Genomic DNA, 19681 nt, shown 5'->3' on the forward strand with positions numbered 1-19681 from the left:
TATTCTATATTAATGAATATGGTTTAAAATTTGTAAACATTCATCTAAAAAAAGTGCGAACCAGCTATTTGGCTACTACAAACGCATACAATGGATGCCTGCATGGCGGTTGGCAAACTTTTAAGCCAAGATACAAAGTCTTCCATAGATCCCCCCCACATCCCAAATCGCATACGACTTCATCCAAACGTACTCCATCTACTACTATTGATAACCTCGCTAGCTCCAAGGATGGATCTAAATCATGGAGGGGGTATGCTAACCACACTAGTTAACATTATATCTTCAAGCGTGGTTATGCTTCTTCCTGTAACTCATTATTATGTAACTGCGCTATAAGCGCTTCATGTAAATAATGAATGGGATGAACAAGCTTACAACATGTGTAATGCCGACAATGAGAATAATCCTAGATTTACATAGAGCTAGGAAAATAGTTTTGGGCCCCCAATTGTTAAATGGATGACCGGCCATTGTAAAAAATGAGCTCGTATATATAAGTGACGTATGCAAGATGAAAAGGGACAATCCCTATCACGTGAGAGTTTTCCTTCCTTCTCCTCCCTCTCTCTTGTGGCTACGGTGGTAAGCTTGTGTAGGGATATGCTTGCTTGATTGACTACTTGTGTGTGCTTGTAGGTGATAGCATCTTGTCTTGCTTCTTCTCTTGTCTTCTCTTATCTTCTCCCTCTTATCATGCTTGCACGCATTGAGGCTTACAGGAGAGGATGAGCTCTCCATAGCTCCCTTGCTCTTAGCTCACTACTTAGCTTGTGGAATCTCCATTTGAGTGACACAAATGGAGGTGGAGTGAGCCCCTAGCAACCTCAAATCAAGGAGTTAACCCTCATTATGGTTGGCTATTGCTAGTTCTTGAATTGACCCTCCATGGTTCTCTTTCTTCTGCTTCTCTCCTTCTCTTGTGCAAGGTAGTATGTTTAACATGGTGAACACATGGACAAGAATAGTCCAATGATTCGTAGTAATAATAATCATACACAAGTGGAAGAGGCTAGTCTAGAGGCAAGGAGAGCCAAAGAGGCCGAGGTGGTTAGTAAAGAAATCAGAGTTCAAATAATAGCATAGAGTGCTACTATTGTGGCAAACCAAGGCATATGACAAAGGACTACTCTTAAAAGTATAATGATATTAAAAGTGTAAAGTTATAGCAAGGTAACTATTCATTATTTAGTAAACAAGGTGGTGATGACAAAAGTGAGCAGCTATTTGTGATGTGGCATATGCTCGGTTCCACAATAGGAGATGTGTTAGGATCACAAGATATATGGTATGTGGATTCATGCAACGTGTGAGATATACAAACACAAAGAGTATGTTTTGAGACTTGTGGCACATTGAAGCTGTACATCTAAAAATTATGTTCTAATGTGGTGGAAGGTTGATGCCCTTCTTCAACCAGAAACTTCAAAGCTAGAATTTCTACATCAATAGGCATGAGTGCTTCTGTCCCATAAACTAAATGAAATGGTGAGAATTGTGTACTAGATTTCACTGCAACTCTGTATGCCCATAATACATGATTCATCTCTACATCCCAATTTTTGACATGGCTTTCTGTCATTTTAGTCATCATCAGCTTAAATTCACCATTGAATTTTTCATTCAAACCATTGCATTGAGGGTGATAAGGAGTGGTATACTTGTGGTTGATGTTTAATCTTCTGCATAAGTGGCCAACTACCTCTCCTCGAAATTCAGGACCGTTATCTGACAATAACTCCAGAGGAATACCAAATCTGCAGCATATATGTTCATACACAAAATCAGCCACTTCCTTACTATCTACTCTCTTCACTGCCTTCACTTCTGCCCATTTTGATATGTAATCCACCACAGTAAGCATATAACACTTTCCTCTGGCCGTCCTGGGAAGGGGTCCAACTGCATCCACTCCCCACCTTTCAAAAATGTCATATACCAGCATGATATTTCCCGGCTCCATTTTTAAGATTTTCTTCCCCATTCTCTGGCACTCATGGTGGCAAGACCTGCACCAGTGTTGAACATCCTTTTGGATAGAAGGCCACACATAACCCTCCAATAATATCTTTTGCAAAGTGATCTTAAATGCATAATAACCTCCACAAGCTCCCTCATGATTTGAAGATAGAATATGATATATTTCTTCCCTCCAGGGAATTCTTCTCAATACTTGATCAGCTCCTTGCATATACAATTCATCCCCAATCATGACATAATGCTTACTCTTCCTAATAAAATGATACTTTTGGCCTTTTTTGAGCTCTTCACGCTGAGAGTAAGTAATCCACCACCTTAGACAGGTATTCCCTCCCTTTGTATAATGGCTCTTCAATTTTTGCAATTACTGGGTCCTAATCAATTACCTCCTGGGCTAACTCATGTGCAATATGATTGTCCTCCCCCGCACATGTTGAATACTCCGTGTTGTAAACTGATGTAGTAGCCTTCTAACATCGACCAGATATCTTTTTAATCTCTGATTCTTTGCCCGCCAACTACCCAAGACCTACTTTACTACTAACAGGGAATATCCTTTTACAATTAGTTTCGGAATTTTTTGTTTTAGAGCAGCCTGTAGCGCGTGCAACAATGCTGCGTATTCAGCCTCATTATTACTTTCGGCTTTCAGACGTATTCCATCCTTTAGAATCAGCCCGCCTTCTGAATCCTAGATTATATAGCCCCAGTGGCCTGATGTATACTCCTTTTATATGAACCATCAAAGAACAAGACATGAGCTCCGGGAATGATAATTTGCTCCTCTTTTTCTATTTTTGAATCCACTTCCTTCACCAAGATCTGGCCTTCCTTATATGTCAGAAGATCGGCCAGAGTTGCCTTGCAAGTATCTTCAATCAAAAATGAGAAATAATATTCTTGAAGCTCTACTAACCATCGCATCATACCTTTTGAGAGTGAAGTACCATTCACCAGCTGAGGGAGAAGAGTATAGTTTGTCAGAACCACAAATTCTCTCATCAGGAGATATGACCTAAACTTCCTGCAAGCATATACCAAACTTGACAAGACCAATTCAGCCTCTATATATTTCCTTTCTGCTTCCTTCTTCACTCTACTTGCATACAGGTTTCATGTATCTAGACTCATCTCCTCTCTGCATTAAGATTGCTCCAACCACATCCGGACCAAAAGATGGATTCACATAAAAGACCTGAGAGAAATTTGGGGCTTTTACACTGGAAATACCTCCCAATACCTCCTTCACTTTCTCAAACACTTCCTCGCATTCTTCATTCCATTGCAATGGTTCTTTCTTCATGGCCTGTTGAAGAGGATAAAGCAATTGAGATACTAAATGAATAAATCTTGCCATATACTTTACCTTCTGGATAAAAGTCTGCAGGCTGCCTGGATGTTGATGGTGCAGATAATAAGATAAGAGCCTTTATTTTCTCTGGATCAGGTTCAATTCCATTTTGAGATATCATATGACCCAACAGCTTCACTTTTGAACATCCTAAATGACACTTTTTAGGATTCAGCTGTCCACCTGCATCATCCATTTTAGAAAATACTTGCTCTAATTTATCACCATGCTCCTTTTGAGAACTATATACACATATATCATCCAAAAAAGCTCTCACAAAATCATCTATAAGAGGTGCAAGTACCCTATCAGTATTCCTCTGATACCATGAGGGTGCATTTTTCAAACCGAATGGTACCACTCGATAACAAAAGCAACCCCACGGTGTAATAATAGTGGTTTTAGCTTGGTCCTTCTCAGCAATTGAAATCTAAAAATACCCAGAGAAGCCATCGCATACACTATATCTCTCGTACCCTACCACCTTGTCTAAAATGTCATCAATGAATGGCAGAGGATAGTGATTGCTTCTTGTTGCAGCATTCAGAGGCTTGTAATCAATACAGACTCTCCACCCACCTGTATGCTTTGGAGTAATGACCACTGGATTTGCCCAATCTGAGTGATCGACTGGATAAATTAATCCTGCCTTTAACAATTTACTCAACTCTTCTCTCAACACAGGCAATAGCTCTCTATTTATTCTTCTTAGCTTCTGAAACACTGGCTTCACACCCTCTTTCAATACTATAGGCATTGGTTCACATTTGAATCCTCGGATCTCTTCATATGAGGTAATGAACAAATCTAGAAATTTATGTATTACCTTCATATACTCCTCTTTTTCCACTGGCTGTAATCTAGGATTCAGCATACCCTGTAAACAGCTTCTCTTTCTCTGCACTAGGTGATGGAGGTTGCATCAGACTGTCCATATCTTCAAGTCTGCTCTCTTCTTCCTCCTTTGACATCTCTTCAGCTTGCATTACATACTCATCTTCTTCTTTCACTAGAAATGATACCTGACCTTCATCATCAGAAGTAGAACTTTCTTCCTCAGTTTCACTATCTGTATACTCATCAACACTTGTTTCTTCAGACTCACTCTGCATTTCCAGCTTGCTACTCATATGGAATTTCCTAGCTCTTCCCCTCTTATTATGTACAGTTATAGTACCCCTCCTCCAATTTTGGATGGCACCCACTTGTCTGAGCCAAGGCTTGCCTAAAATCAGCGGATAGGCTCCCAAACCAGCCGGCATAATATGGCAATTTATGCTCCAAATCACACCAAAAGCAGCCACTGGCACTCCTGTACATATACCCAGACACTTCACTTTTACATGATTTGCCAATCCGAGTCTAAAATCTGAATTAACATTCAGCTTTAACCCCAATCTCTCCATGCAGGACTAAGTCATTACACTGACTTGTGCACCGCCATCTACATATGCCTCTCCAACACTCACACCTCCACACCAAGCATCAATCAACGGACAGATATCAGGAAGGTCTTCCATAGACATCAACTCCATCTCACCCTGTGTGGGCTCCTGCTCATTTGCTTTCCTCGGATTTGCCAACCTCTTCCACTCTCTCTTGAGCTTCGGACACAATCCAAGCAATTGGGCGAATGTTATATTAGCTGCCCTTCCCTTTAAATCTCCCATCAGGGTGTATTCTTCCTAACCTTGACCGATACGCAAATCTGAAGTTTTGTAGCGTCTTCTTGGCTTTCTTTTCTTCTTCTCTGGTTGAGGGCTGATGTCAAATTGTACATGTTTTCCTTTCTTAGAAGATGGTTTAGCTTCCACCATTGTACTTCTTGTCCTCTTGGCCGCCACACAAGCATGATCTCTGGAATGGTCTCCACTCCTATCAAGCTAAGAGCTGGTCCCTTTCACTTATCTTCCCGTTTAACTCCACTGGTAGAGGGCTGATTTGGATCCTTCACCTCAATACTGTGATCCTCTGATCTATCATTAGTTTTTTTCATCATGGGATACATTCCACCACCTGCCCTGGGCGGTTTATCACATTGAGGGCTGATATGTCCTCGCTCCCCGCAATTCCAGCATTTGACATTGCTTAAATAATAGCCCCGTTCTCTCCGTGATCCTCTCATATTTCCTTCACCTGTTGACATAATGTCTCTTCTATTATTTGGAGCACCTCGGCTTCTTCCCCTTCCACCTGCTTCCATCCAATTCAAACTTAAAGACTTCATGAGTTCCACTGCATCATGAATGTCTCTCTTCAAAGTATCCTCCTGTTCAAGAACAACAGTAGCTTCTCTTTCAGGATGCATACTCTCAATCTCTGGCATCTTCACAAACTTCTTTGGCTCTTCCTGTATTCCCAACTGCCTCAGACGCTTCACCTTCCATCCTTCTCTCGAGCAACTCTGACAGCTTCCTCAAAGCTATCCAGATTCTTCAGCTCCACCTTCAGACGGAGGGCAGCCACAAACCGGTCTCTCTTTATCATCTGCGGGGGTACTTCAGGAATCAAAGACTCACACCATAGACTCCACAGTCTACCAAACTCTATCATATACTGGTCCACATCCTGTTCATCCTTCTGCTGAATTTTACACAGCTCTTTCCACACATCATTCGAACTTCTTACACGGGCAAACTGTGCCAAAAATGCAGCTCTAGCTACACGGTACTCAGGATCCTATTGATGAGCATTCTTGTGTGTAGTCACAAACATCTTTAGCCATGCTTTTGCATCACCCTGTAAGCAATAAGTCAAAATCTGAGAAAGGATCTCCGGGGTTGCCCTGTCTTTCATCAAAGCTGTAAATTCCATCTTTTCCAGAAATTTAAATGCACTTTCATGCGGTAATCCCAATATTCTGGAAAGTCCTGAGCCATCTCTTCAATCTTTCTTCACACAAACCCTTGTCTTCTTTCACAAACTGAAGGAAATTTCTTCCTCTGTGGAGGCACCAAAAAGTGATGACACGGAAGCGGTATAGCTATATATGCCTTTATAGAGTGTCACACTTCCATACACTGATACAAACACACCCATAACACCAGACCCAAGAGCATGTACAAAACTTTATTTCAATACAAGTCTTCGTCTTTACAGAGTTGAACATCCATTACATCCTCATCAGAACCATCCTCATCTCACACCCATTCACAATCAACCCACTCCCCTTCATCGATATGAACTATGACTGTCCAGTACCCTGCATCACTATCAGAGTAAACAACCTCAAACATAGTACCATCTTCAAAATATAGTTCTTCAATATCCGGCGGACCAAACTCCAGGACAAGATTCATATTTGAGGTGGGTTGCCCTCAAAGCTTTACTTCGAATTTACAAGAATGAATTCAACACCAAAGAGGACACAGCGAGAAAGACCCAAGGATTCTTTTGATGAATTCGCTTCATATTATTACTGAACCTCCATTATCTTGATCTCCTTTCATAGGGTGACCTTCATCAAACAGCATCCCGGCCTTCATACTTTGATCATCACTTTAGCTCGTAAGATCACCACCTTCAATTTTGCACCTTCCACCAAGCTTGAGTAAGATCTTTAGTTTGAATAGCAGCGAATAGCTTCAAGCTATACACCAGCCTCTTTCAACACTCTCCACAGAAAACTTAGCTCTCTCAGACCCAAACCAACAGCATCTCTCGCACACTCCCTGGAGCGACTAGCCACTCCGAAAAAAAGAGAAACACGCCTTTGCGCTCAGTTCCGGTTCCAGCCAACCAAAGAAATGAAGCACACACGAACCTTGTGCATAGAGGCAACTAAACAAACAAAAAAAACTTCACACTCTTGCAGCAGCTCTGTGCTACCAGCCGCAGAAAACCCAAACACAACACACTCTTTGCTCTATCTCTACCACCGACGGGGGCAAAAACAAACAAAACAACACACACCTCTGCTCTACCAGCAGCAACAATATTAGCAAAAGACAACACACTCTCTGGCTACGAGCTGCACCCCAGCAAAGTAAACGTCTGCTGCGCTATCAGCCAGCTGCGCCAAACACAACAACCTCTGGCACTGGCAGCAACCCAAAGAAGCAATACACACACTCTGTGCTCAGAGGCGGTAACTCAACAAGAAAACATATCTGCTCTCCCAGACACCAGCCGCAGCAGCCCTTCTCATCATGAATCGGATTCAACGATGACCTTCAGGCTGAATCCCCCTGCATCAGCTCCTCCCTGCTGTTTTTTTTTAACTCCTCTCCTTCTCCCTTGTTCTGGAAAAATCCGCCACCTCTGGCCCAAATCGGCATCCTCCCTGTTGTTGAATCTCCTTGTGCCATCTCTCTCCTGCCATGCACACACATAGCCACATCACCCTTCTCGAATCTCCTTTAATCTTGGATATTTTCACCCCTCATACACATATTATATTGGCACCCGCAACAATTAATTGCCCCCATGCACTTGCACATTTTCGAATACAATACCCACTTTATTTTTTTTTTTGAGACACGCACATGTACAGAGCAACTGAATGACTGACACCATCTCAAGCAGACCACGCTCTGGATTAGCCTGGTACTCCCACACCTTGGGCTCATTATTTCCCTTGCACATACATTTCCATCAAAGCCTAAAGCTTGGTTGCCACATATAACCACACATCCATGACGCCCACACTGAGTCAATAAGGTTTCCTACTCTCATCACATTGGACCTTGCTCACTATCACCTATCACCTCCCATCCAAAGAAGTCATTCACCATGTCGTCCATGATGAGATTCTCTTCCTCCTCATGTCGCAATGGTGGAGGCACCTCATTCATTGGTTGGGGAAGATGAGTCTCAGCCATGCTTTCCATATGAAGCCTTGCCACCTTTTGCACTCTACCTGATGTCATCGAATGTTGTGGCATGTTACCTAGAACCCTCCTATGGTTCTCCTTTATGTCATCATCCGCACTTGGTCATGCCTCATAAAGACCATATGTTCGGACATGCTCAATTGTTATAGGTGTCGTGTATACTGGCCCTTGCATTGATCACACACACATTGAATTTTTTCTCTTTACCGTTCCTAGGATCCAACTTTTGGCCCTTGATGATCACTTTCAGATATCTTTAACCTGGCCAAATGTGTCTCCTTTGATACCTCGAATGCACCAAGCCAGACCTCTTTCTCAGATTGCATACTAAAACTTGGTTTGGTAGTCTTTTCCCATGCACATATCATGGCCTCATACATGAGCATAATTCTCATACGTTCCAGCTTCCAACCTTTCATAATTTGGCACTCATCTAGCTTGAGCACAAATGAAAGTGTGCTCCCCAAAACTGTAAATAAACGTTAATTTATAATATTCAAAACAAAATAATCATCTTCATTTTCTACTGAAAAACATGAATAGTAGCAATTGCAAGTTCTTACCTTCTGGTGGTGAAAGACCATAGAACTTCACCATAGCTTGTTGTAGTCTCTCAATATGAACAAAGATGTTATTGTAAACATCAGAGTGAAATTATGTACTTGTTGTCTTGATTTTCTTTCTGCTCGACCCTGTGTCTAATATTAGTGTGCCCTCAATATGATAAAACTGTCCTATAGCTCACTGCACATCATCATTATTGATACGCTTGACATTGTGAATCACCTTGAGTGTAGGAAATAACGCACCAGTGATTCCTTGTCTTAGAAATGCATCTTTTACAACCTGACGGATTTCTTGGTACCCTTTCATGCTAATTCCAGCCGCATCACAAGCATGTTGAATTAATGAATATTTGATGGAGATGATAATCTCACTCACCACATTGCTGACAACAGCTTGCCATATTTTAAGATGATGAGGGTCACTAATAATTAAGAGAATATCCTTGGTATTCAGAATGGCTTTGACCAAATCCTTCCATCCCTCTTCATTAGAAACACACACCTCTTGGAGAAAATTCCTAGCAAAACACAAATCATGACTATTTTGTTTAAATCACTGAGTGCATAATGAAAGTTTATGTTACTTACTTTGTTGTACAAATCCTTTTGTTTCGTGCTCCACCTTTAAATACAAGAGATTCTATACCAACCAATGTCTTTTTGCGTTCATGAGAGCACCAATTGGCGTTGCTTTGAGTCGTTTGATAAGTTCCTCTAGTCTTTGAATCTTTGCATCCTTCTCCACATTCTCTGCGAGGATCTCTTTCATTTTATCTGATGATGTTTTACGTCCTTCTTGACATTGCAAAAGGGTGAATTGTGATGCTTGCAATTGAGATTGGAGAATATGGGTTTTCCAAGCTCCACTTGTAGTCAATCTTCTGCAGTATCCTAACAAGCCAAGCTCTCTGCGAGGATCTCTTTCATTTTATCTGATGATGTTTTACGTCCTTCTTGACATTGCAAAAGGGTGAATTGTGATGCTTGCAATTGAGATTGGAGAATATGGGTTTTCCAAGCTCCACTTTTAGTCAATCTTCTGCAGTATCCTAATAAGCCAAGCTCTCCTTCACCAAAAAATTACATAAAAGATGATAAATCACGGAAAGGAGGATTTGCTCTTAATGGAGGGTCAATTGGATAGAGACACCCCATCAACCCAAAGATCTACATTTTTCTCCTTAGCTATCCTACAAGCTTGGATAGATTGTGCATCAGTAGGATGGGTTTTTTTAGAGCTGCCATACTCTTCAAGAATAGGAATATGTAAATCAACCTTTCATTTTCTAGCTTCACAAGGGGCTACACACACAGCTTGCAAAGGCTCCATAGCTAAGCAAGGGAAGAAGCTAAAGCAAAGAGATCTTCAAAGAGAGAGAGAGAGAGAGAGTAAGAGTGAGAGAGAGAGACTGTTAAAACTTTGTTGTTGGAGGTTTTTTGTTGGAGGTTTAACACAAATCCATTTTTCTAAGTAGAAAATGATATTTTTGATATACAAATATATGAACATGGAGTTTTTCATCATAAATTACATTTATGAGAAAATTTAAAAAATAATAATTTTTGGGGTCCTCACAATCTTGGGATCTCATGGATGTAGTGGTTCTTGACAGTTAGTTATGTTTATGGGGTTATGCGGACCTCACAGTTAGTTATGGATGTACTAGCTCTTGACAGGCTTCTGACGTGACCCTTGAATTACAAGCTTTTTGGAGGGAAAATTTATTTTCATCATACATATTGGTTGGGTGGTGTTTTTTTCACCTCAAAATGTAAAAAAATCAAAAAATTTTACTTTTTGGGGCCCACCTAAATACAAGAATGTTTTGCTGATGTGTAAGGGAGATATGGTGGGAGTTAATGAGAAAGGAGATTTCAAACTGACAAGAAAGATTCAATTTGTAGAGAGTGAAGATAAAAAATTCAAAAAGTAAGAAAGAAAGTATGAGAAAAGTTAAAAAGTAAGAGAGAGAGTATGAGAATATTCGCTTTAAAAAGTGAAACTAGGGGAGTATGGCTAATGTGGCAAGGCAAAAAATAGGGGTCATCATAGCCTTTGTCTCCCTTAAGCCCAACTTTTAAAGATCTAATCCCTTAAAATTAGGAATCTTTAGGAGGCCCTTTTTGGGTCCAAAAAATTCCTAATGTGGTATACACTAGCAGAGTGAAGATAAAAAAAGATGCATATGTCAGAAGTATTGATGCTACACCACATGCAGATAAGAAATCACAGATGCTTAGTGGACCTAGAGAGTCCTCTAGCAGTGGATCCATTATTAGTCCATGGCCAGGAAAGTTGAGGACAGATGTAGATACACATGTATCATGCCAAGGGAAGGAAAAGGTAGATCAACCTTTTTTGCCTAATCTGTCAGCAAGTCACTCATATGTGGATGGTGACTCTAGTGGCTCTAAACAAAGCCTTGATGCGGAGCTATCAAAACTATGGGGAGTATGCACAACGGAAGCAATAGTTGATGGCAAGATATGGCAATATATACAAGAGAGAGAAAGAACACAAGATGTATAGAAAGCTTCTATATTACCTTCTATTTTGGCCACTCCAAAGCTAGCTTGACCTTTTCCTTATGAATGTCTTGATTGTGTTGTGTTATAAAATGTTAGGCCTCCTGCCTTTTATATAGGGTCCACCAAGGGTTAGGGTTAGGGCTAGGCCAACCTTAGATACCTTTTCCACCCACATGCCCACTTTATTTGGGGTGTGTTCACACCTACATAACCTATTTCTCACACCCTTTATCACTTGTACATCATATATTTCAACACCCCCTCTCAATGCCACTATGGGACAATGCCAAACATGAAGCAAGGTAAGCATTGGACATACAAGAACAAAATGACCCCCTCTCAACCAGAGGATAGATGACAAGGTAGGTAGCCTTTATAAATTAAGCTTTTACAAAAGTGATTTCCATGCACATGAGTCCATCAACAAAAATTAGGATTGGATTTCATGCTTGATGAGTTGATTTTCTTGGTTTCAGAAATTGTGCATACCTTGCACTTCCCAAGTGAGAACGGCAAAAATATTTTCTTCCTCGGCTTGCCTCGAGCTCGAAAGAAATCAGGTTAAACCTTTGAGTGCTTAGAGAAAACCAATTGGAAAACCGAAAACCAATTGGAAAACCGAAAACCGTAGAGCAAAAGGTTTTAAAAAACCTTATAGAAAGGTTTGAAGTACCTTAAAACCGTAGAGCAAAAGGTTTAAAAAAACCTTATAGAAAGGTTTAAAGTACCTTTAGTAAAGGGTTTTTTTAATAAAAAACTTTGAAAAAAAAACAAGTATTTTGCTACTAGATGATTCGATGATCTGCGCTATTGCCATTGCAATCGATGTGCTACAGAGAGGAGATGGATCTGCTTGCTATGCTAAAGGTTTGTTATTGCTGGTACAAAAAAGAGATGCGCTGCTCATTGTGCACAAAACGCTTGATGGGCTTGTTGTAGTGCACCCTGCTGTGATTGACGGATAACACTGCTATTGCGATAACTCTCAATTGCTCCCTATAATGCAGGTGTTATTGCGCTCTTCATTGTGCAACCAGTCGTTGTTTCCATTCGCTTTGAGTTGTTGTTGATGCTGCAGTTTGATAGACATAGACGGACAATCATATTGTAGGCGCTTGAAAAGCTCTCTTCGACGTTGAGTTGCATTTGACGCTTGAAAGTCTTTCTTGCGTTTTGGCCACAGCAAGGCAAAGTTTGCCTCCAAATGTTGCGTTTTTGGCTAAGGCAACTTCTTGTCACTCTTACACAAATATCCCTTACACCTTGGAAATCTTTGAGGAAGATTGATGACTGGAAAAATTTCACATAATTTCTTGATGGAAAAAACCAAAAATTTACCAATTTGCTTGTGTTTTTTCATTTTTTCTCTTCTTCTTCTTCTTCTTGTTGATGATGAGGATAGTTGTTGTTGATGATAAGGATCGTCTTCTTCTTCTTCTTCTTCTTGCAAGCTTTAAGAGCTTGTTATTGATAATGGAATCTCCTCTTAACCTAGGTGCTTTTCAACAACAAGCGCGGCGGCAAGTGCTTCCGGACTACGGAAGCGAGGGGCTTCGCACTTTGGCTCTGGTGGGAAATCCTCCTTTCTTGATCGTTTTATAAGTAATCATTTTTTCTCTTCTTTCATTTTATTTTGTACTATATTGTTTTCTTGAAATAATTGTATATTTTCTTAATTGTTTTTTGTATAGAGGGAGGTTGTTGGGTGTGACCCAACAAACGAGGAGTATGACTATAGGTATAGAGCCCCTCGTCCACAATTGTGGGCGTGGATACGTACGCGAGGCTTACGCTTGGATGAGTTCATTTTAGGGAATCAAGAAGATGAGGTAAGTGAGCCTAAACCATTCTCTTTTCTACGTCTAATTGTATTTTAATGCTCTTGCTTACCTTGCGCTTGATGGCATGTATGTAGGATGAAGGGGAAGATGAAGAGGAGGATCTTGATTATGAGCCGTGAAGCAAGTGAAGAGGACGAGGAAGACGATGATGATGATCGCTCAGAATCCGATGAGGATTCCAGTTAGACACCTCTTCATTGTAAAAACTTTATGTATATATCCCTAAAGGTCCAACAATTTCTGAAATATAATAACTTTTTGGACTCAATTGCATTCTCCACAATGTATGTGTTTTTTATATTTGTATTTGTGTTATAAATCTGAAACTCTGACTCTATTTTGATTTTTAGAAAAAGAGCTGGGAAAAACTGGGGAGTTCTATGCGGACTCTCCCTAGCTCTTTTTTTGCTGTGCAGAGCTTTCACTATTTAGCACAGCAGGCAAAAATAGTAGTCGCTACTGAGTAGCGAAAATAGCAATGAAAGTATCGCTCCTAAGAAACAAACCCGTGCAACGAAAATAATAATGTTTCTAACAGGCGAAAATGGCACGACATCTACCTACCCTTCTAGTTATAAAAACGCTGCTATTTTTGCCTGCTAGACCCTCATTCTGTTATAGTGCATGCAGTTGCATGTATACACACCCCTAACACACACATACATAGAATCTCACAACCCCTATGATTAACATTTTCTTTTTTGATTTATATATGTGCATATAGTAGAGCTTATATCTAGAATAAAGTGTTTAGAGACTTTGTGTTGAGTGAAAGTAATGATTGTGCTTGAGTAGGAGACAAAATTGAGTACCTTCTTGAACATTAGATTACTCTAATGTAAATCATTGAAATAAGCACCATGATAGTTGTTATTCTATTAAAAAATTGAGTACCTTCTTGAACATTAGATTACTCTAATGTAAATCATTGAAATAAGCACCATGATAGTTGTTATTCTATTAATTCCAATGAAACACTATCGATTACATTCTCATATAGAAGTTTTGCTTGGTCCAAAAGTTGGTACCTCAATGAATTGACATGGCGCCTACCAAGGTTGTTATTCACTCTCCGTTTGGAAGGGTGACCAACAGTCTTGGTTCTTCCTTATCCCTTGTGGTCGGTTGGACAAGTGACCACATAGGGACGACAATGGCTCCTACGCTTGTGGTCAGATGAATTTTGGCTCCCATGCATGGACGACAATGGCTCCTACGCTCTTTTTTTATTTATATACGTGCATATAGTAGAACTTATATCTAGAATAAAGTGTTTAGAGACTGTGTTGAGTGAAAGTAATGATTGTGCTTGAGTAGGAGACAAAATTGAGTACCTTCTTGACAATTAGATTACTCTAATGTAAATCATTGAAATAAGCACCATGATAGTTGTTATTCTCTTAATTCCAATGAAACACGATCGATTGCATTCTCATATAGAAGTTTTGCTTGGTCCAAAAGTTGGTACCTCAATGAATTGACATGGCGCCTACCAATCTCCGTTTGGAAGGGTGACCAAAAGTCTTGGTTCTTCCTTATCCCTTGTGGGGTCGGTTGGACAAGTGACCACATAGGGACGACAATGGCTCCTACGCTTGTGTGGCAGATGAATTTTGGCTCCCACGCATGGACGACAATAGCTCCTACTCTCTTTTTTTATTTATATACGTGCATATAGTAGAACTTATATCTAGAATAAAGTGTTTAGAGACTTTGTGTTGAGTGAAAGTAATGATTGTGCTTGAGTAGGAGACAAAATTGAGTACCTTCTTGACAATTAGATTACTCTAATGTAAATCATTGAAATAAGCACCATGATAGTTGTTATTCTCTTAATTCCAATGAAACACGATCGATTGCATTCTCATATAGAAGTTTTGCTTGGTCCAAAAGTTGGTACCTCAATGAATTGACATGGCGCGTACCAAGGTTGTCATTCACGCGTCATTTGGAAGGGTGACCAAAAATCTTGACCAAAAATCTTGGTTCTTCCGACCACAAACGACAATGGCTCCTACGCTTGTGGTCAGATGAATTTTGGCTCCCACGCACGGACGACAATGGCTCCTACGCTCCGTCGCTTGTGGTCCTCGTGTTAAATCAGCACAATGAATGGTCCCCAGGGGGATTCTATGGTGCTGAAGTATGTGGTGATGCTCAGGCTGACAACAAGATGCTAGTTAGTGGCTTCTCGCCTATTAATGAGGAGAAGGAGGTTTACAAAGCCACACACACACACAGAGAGAGAAGAGAGAGTGTTTGTGCGTTTGTGTGTGTGAGAGACAGAGATGGAGGCTGAAGCAGCTGCAAGCGTCAAGCTCTGCTGTCCTGCTGTGTCTCCTGCTGGTGCAGCCGCGGCTGTCAGCAGCAGCCCACCTAGCTTCCGCGTGCCTGCTGGTGAGGACCTCAGCTTCCGAGTGCCCTCGCTGCACTGCTCGTTCCCCTCACTGCTGCACCCGGAATACGAGGTCGTGAGGCAGCAGTGCGAGGGATGGATCCTGGGCGTGGCGCAGCCTCCCTCCACCGCCGCCCGCCAGTTCCTCGTAGATTGCCTGCTGCCTCGCTTGCTATGCCGAAACATACCCAACGGCATGCTCACACGCCTCGTCCACGTCACCAAGATTATATCTTGGCTCATCGTCGCCGACGATGATGACGACCACCCCGATGCCCTCGGCTCCGACTACGCCGCCAGCGCGCAGCACGCCGACCTTGTCATGGAGATCCTCCGCAACGGTGACGCTGATCACCAAGACCGCCCCCATCAGTGTGAATATTCCCCTTCTGCATCCAAGGCCACGAGAAAGAGTAAAGAGGGGATGGAGGCACTCGCCGAGGTGTGGAAGGAGGCGTGCAAGGACCTGCCGACTGGACTCCGCACCCGATTCACCGCCACTATGGCCGACTACTTTGATGCCGTCAAGGTGCAGGCGGCCTTCCGCAGCGCACATCGGCTGCCGGACGTGGAGACCTACATGGACATCCGCCGCCAAGCCTCCTTCATTCTCCCTGCCTTCGCTCTCGTGGAGTATGCGAACGGCATCGAACTGGATGACGACACATTGGCCAACCCCCTCATTGAGCAGTTCCGCAACACTGCCATAGACTACATCTGCATGTGCAATGACCTCATCTCCTGCCGCGTTGAGAACGCTGTGGGCGATTACTTCAACCTACCCTCCATCGTGTACAGCACCGACAGCTCATCTTGCCCCACCTTCCAAGATGCCATCAATCGTGTCGCCCGAATGACGGAGGGCCTGGACGCTTGCTGTGTCTATCTCATCGGTGCCATTCAGAACAGCTGTGCTCCTGCCCTCCAGCAGCCGTGCGTGCGCACCTACTTGGCCGCCCTCTCCTCTTGCATGTCAGGCTGCCTCGCCTGGTTCCTTGAGACAGCCCGCTACCGCGTGTCTTGCACCCACGAAGGCCTCATCGTGCCTCATCGTCAAGACAACGACGAAGCACTATAGCACGGCACGTACATCACATTTTATATAACGAATGTTATTATGCGCTAGTATATTAGTACTGAATGAGAAGTGCTAAGGCTGTGGTTCCTAGTGATTTTTTTAAAAAAATCTATCCCATATCTTTGAATCCCCTTCTTGGGTGTGCAACATGCGTTTTTGAGTTTGATGTGATGTTTTGCTCCATTGCAATAGGATGTTTTGCATAAAGAGAAAGGAGGGTGGCCTACTTAGTGGAGCATGCTAACAAGGAATCTTCTTCTCTTTGAACCCCCTTTTGGAGGGTGTAAGATGAATTTTATAAAGTTTTTGAGTTTGATGTGGAAGTATACTTTAAGGGAAAAAGGTTTGAAGATAAGATAAGTGTAACTTTTTATGTTGCTCTCTATGCCTCTCGTGAGCATGTGATTGTCTTGTGTGTTGAAATGGAGATGGTATATTCTTATATATGCTCCCTCCATGTACTTTGTTTGTCTCATTTGTAGAGAGTTCAAGGAGAACCATGTTCTTATATATGCTCCCCTTGTGTACTCAATTTTTGTCTATTTTTAGAGATTTCAAGGATATGCCCTACTTCGGCTTTGTTTCTAGGATTGTCTCAGAATTGTTCTTGCATTTAGGTAATCATATGTCTTCGATTACCTCTACTCTAGGTTTGAAACATGATTATACATGCAATCGATGAGGTAGCTGCATATATAGCCTATGTGAAACCCTTCGATAATCCTCCAACCCTAAGAGCAATATAGCCGCATAACTTTGGGATAATCCCACAAACTTGAGAAGAGCACAACCATGAAACCTTGGGATAATATCCCAAACCCGAGAGTGGAGATTAATATTACAAGAAATACATGATAGTTATTATTATGCAAATTCTACTTAATTTTTTCAAGTCAACAAATTATGAAAAGTTATATAATAATGAAATAAATGTATTGGTTAAATTAGTTAGGGTTTCCCTTCCTCAATTATGTCTTGAATCAAATCCATACATGCCATGAGTCTATGTCAAGATCCATGGTCCCAATATCAACAAAAAAATCTATTCCACTAGTGGCATGCATCCATTGGAGAGGCAATGTTTGTATCTCAAAGACCAAGTGATCTTGTACAAAATAATATCTTTTTCTTTTCTCACTCATATTTTGTCGATAAAAAACCAGGTTTATTTGGCAAGCTAGAAGAGATCCCCAACCCCCCTCTTAACAATCCCGAATGGCCCAAACCTGATGCTTGGGCCATCTTATGCTTAAAGTTTAAGATGGTAAGTGATATCAAGACATCACTCAAGTTTTCAAAGACATCTAGGTCAGTAGGGCTAAATTGGTTTTGTCCTTTACATGTTTTTGTACACATGTTCAATTCCTTGCCAATGCAGAAAATAAAAATAATGTATATTTGTATAAGGAGGTATGATCTGAACTCATTCAAGGATTACTAGGAAAGGGCTGGGAGGTTAATGAGGGGTCACATCAAGGTGATGGGTACAAGTGCAATGTAGTAGATTCTACAGTGTCTTTTAGGTTCTTGAAGGTACGCTCTATTTTGTACATGCGTCTGCACTACCAAAGATGGATGTAAAAGCATGGGACATGGATCCCACTTCAAGACTCAGAAGAAGAAATTGTGCCTATTGAGGTAGCTGTGATGATGCAAAATGGATGGATTGAGCGAGTGGCAGCCAAGCAAGCATTGGAGCCTAGCAGACCTGCATCAACACTTTAGCATCATGGGCTTTGACAATGTGGAAGAGTCAAGTTTCAAGTTGATGAGTATATCTGATTCCACTACATGTCTAGAATTAACCCTTACACTTTTTGGTTATTGTGCCACTTTCTATATTTTTACATACCGGGAAGCATAAGGAGGGAACAACCATGGTCTTAGAATCATGGCAAATGGGGGACCCCTTGAATTTTCAGCAGCAAGGTGCATAGCCCTACCCAGGGATTTCACTGACATAAACGAAAACATGTGAACATGTTAATAACATATGTTAATAACACAAAAAATCTTGTGATCACATGTTATATTCACAAAGCTTTCACAAGGGCCAAAAAAATTTATCTTTGTCGGGCATAAAAAAATCTTCTTAAGTGGCCACTGACCTGCTATTATGTGAAGATGGTAACATGAGAACATGTGAATAGCTTATTCCCATGTGTAGCCAAGCTTTTAAGGGGTTCCCAAATGGCAAGTGACCTGTTATTTTGTGAACGATAACATGAGAACATGTGAATAACTTGTTCACATGTGTTATTATCACAAAAAATCTTGTGATCACGTGAATATTAAATCCTTGGCCCTACCAACACATAGTAGGCATGTGGAAGAGCTTGAAGATGAACTGGGTATATGGGAAAATAGCCTCTATTTTGATGCACGTGAGGGGCAAGAGTTTTAGGTCGAGGTGAAGGCAATGACGAGCTTTCAAGTCAACAAGGAGATGGAGATCAACATGAAGTAAATGTCACAAGAGAGGAAAAAAATGAAGACATTATAACAATTTTAGATTAGATTACATGCTTGTAATTTTGTAGCAGGCTCTTTTTTAACCAATCTTTATTTAATTGAAATCTTAATATTTTTACAAACTTTGATTTTTTTGTCTAGTGGTCTAGTGTGAAAAGGCCAAACTTTAAATTTTAACTATAAATAGCCAAAGGTGCCTTCTTTCTCATTTTCACGTGATAGAAACCAAGCACGAGCTCACACTATCTCTTTGCATTCACATGGCTACCCAATTTGACAACTTATGTGAGTTCCTCTCCACCACCCCGTGGGTGGCGTGCAAGAGAGAGCTCTTTGTCATATTCGCTCGTGAAGTTGACTTTGAAAAGTGGCTCGCCCTTGCATCCCAACATTATGAGACGCAAATTGCATACATGGAGCAATACTTGGCTCCCCACTCCATCTCATTTCCCCATTGCCCCAATGATCGATGGGTTCCTATTGAGCTACTTAAGGCAATTTAGGAACTAGGTTCCTCTCGTGGCTCGCCACTTTTGCGTTCCTAATCAGCGAGATGAGGATTCGAATGAGGAGGTAGAGATGCCTGTATTGCAGTTGGCAGGGTATTTGAGGGATGACAAGGAAGTGAAGGCACTAG

At 41.3% G+C, this 19681-nt stretch overlaps 1 protein-coding gene across 1 annotated transcript; it reads left to right on the forward strand.

Moving 5' to 3' along the window:
• Nucleotides 1-15387: 15387 nt before the first annotated feature.
• LOC147624061 (sesquiterpene synthase Agr3-like) lies at nt 15388-16572 on the forward strand. Its single transcript, XM_086820848.1, has one exon. The coding sequence runs from the start codon at nt 15388-15390 to the stop codon at nt 16570-16572; it is 1185 nt and encodes a 394-aa protein (XP_086676974.1).
• Nucleotides 16573-19681: the final 3109 nt, after the last annotated feature.

Source organism: Cibotium barometz, chromosome 26, assembly GCF_041138505.1.
Source record: "Cibotium barometz isolate CiBa-2024 chromosome 26, ASM4113850v1, whole genome shotgun sequence".
Lineage (NCBI taxonomy): Eukaryota > Viridiplantae > Streptophyta > Polypodiopsida > Cyatheales > Cibotiaceae > Cibotium > Cibotium barometz.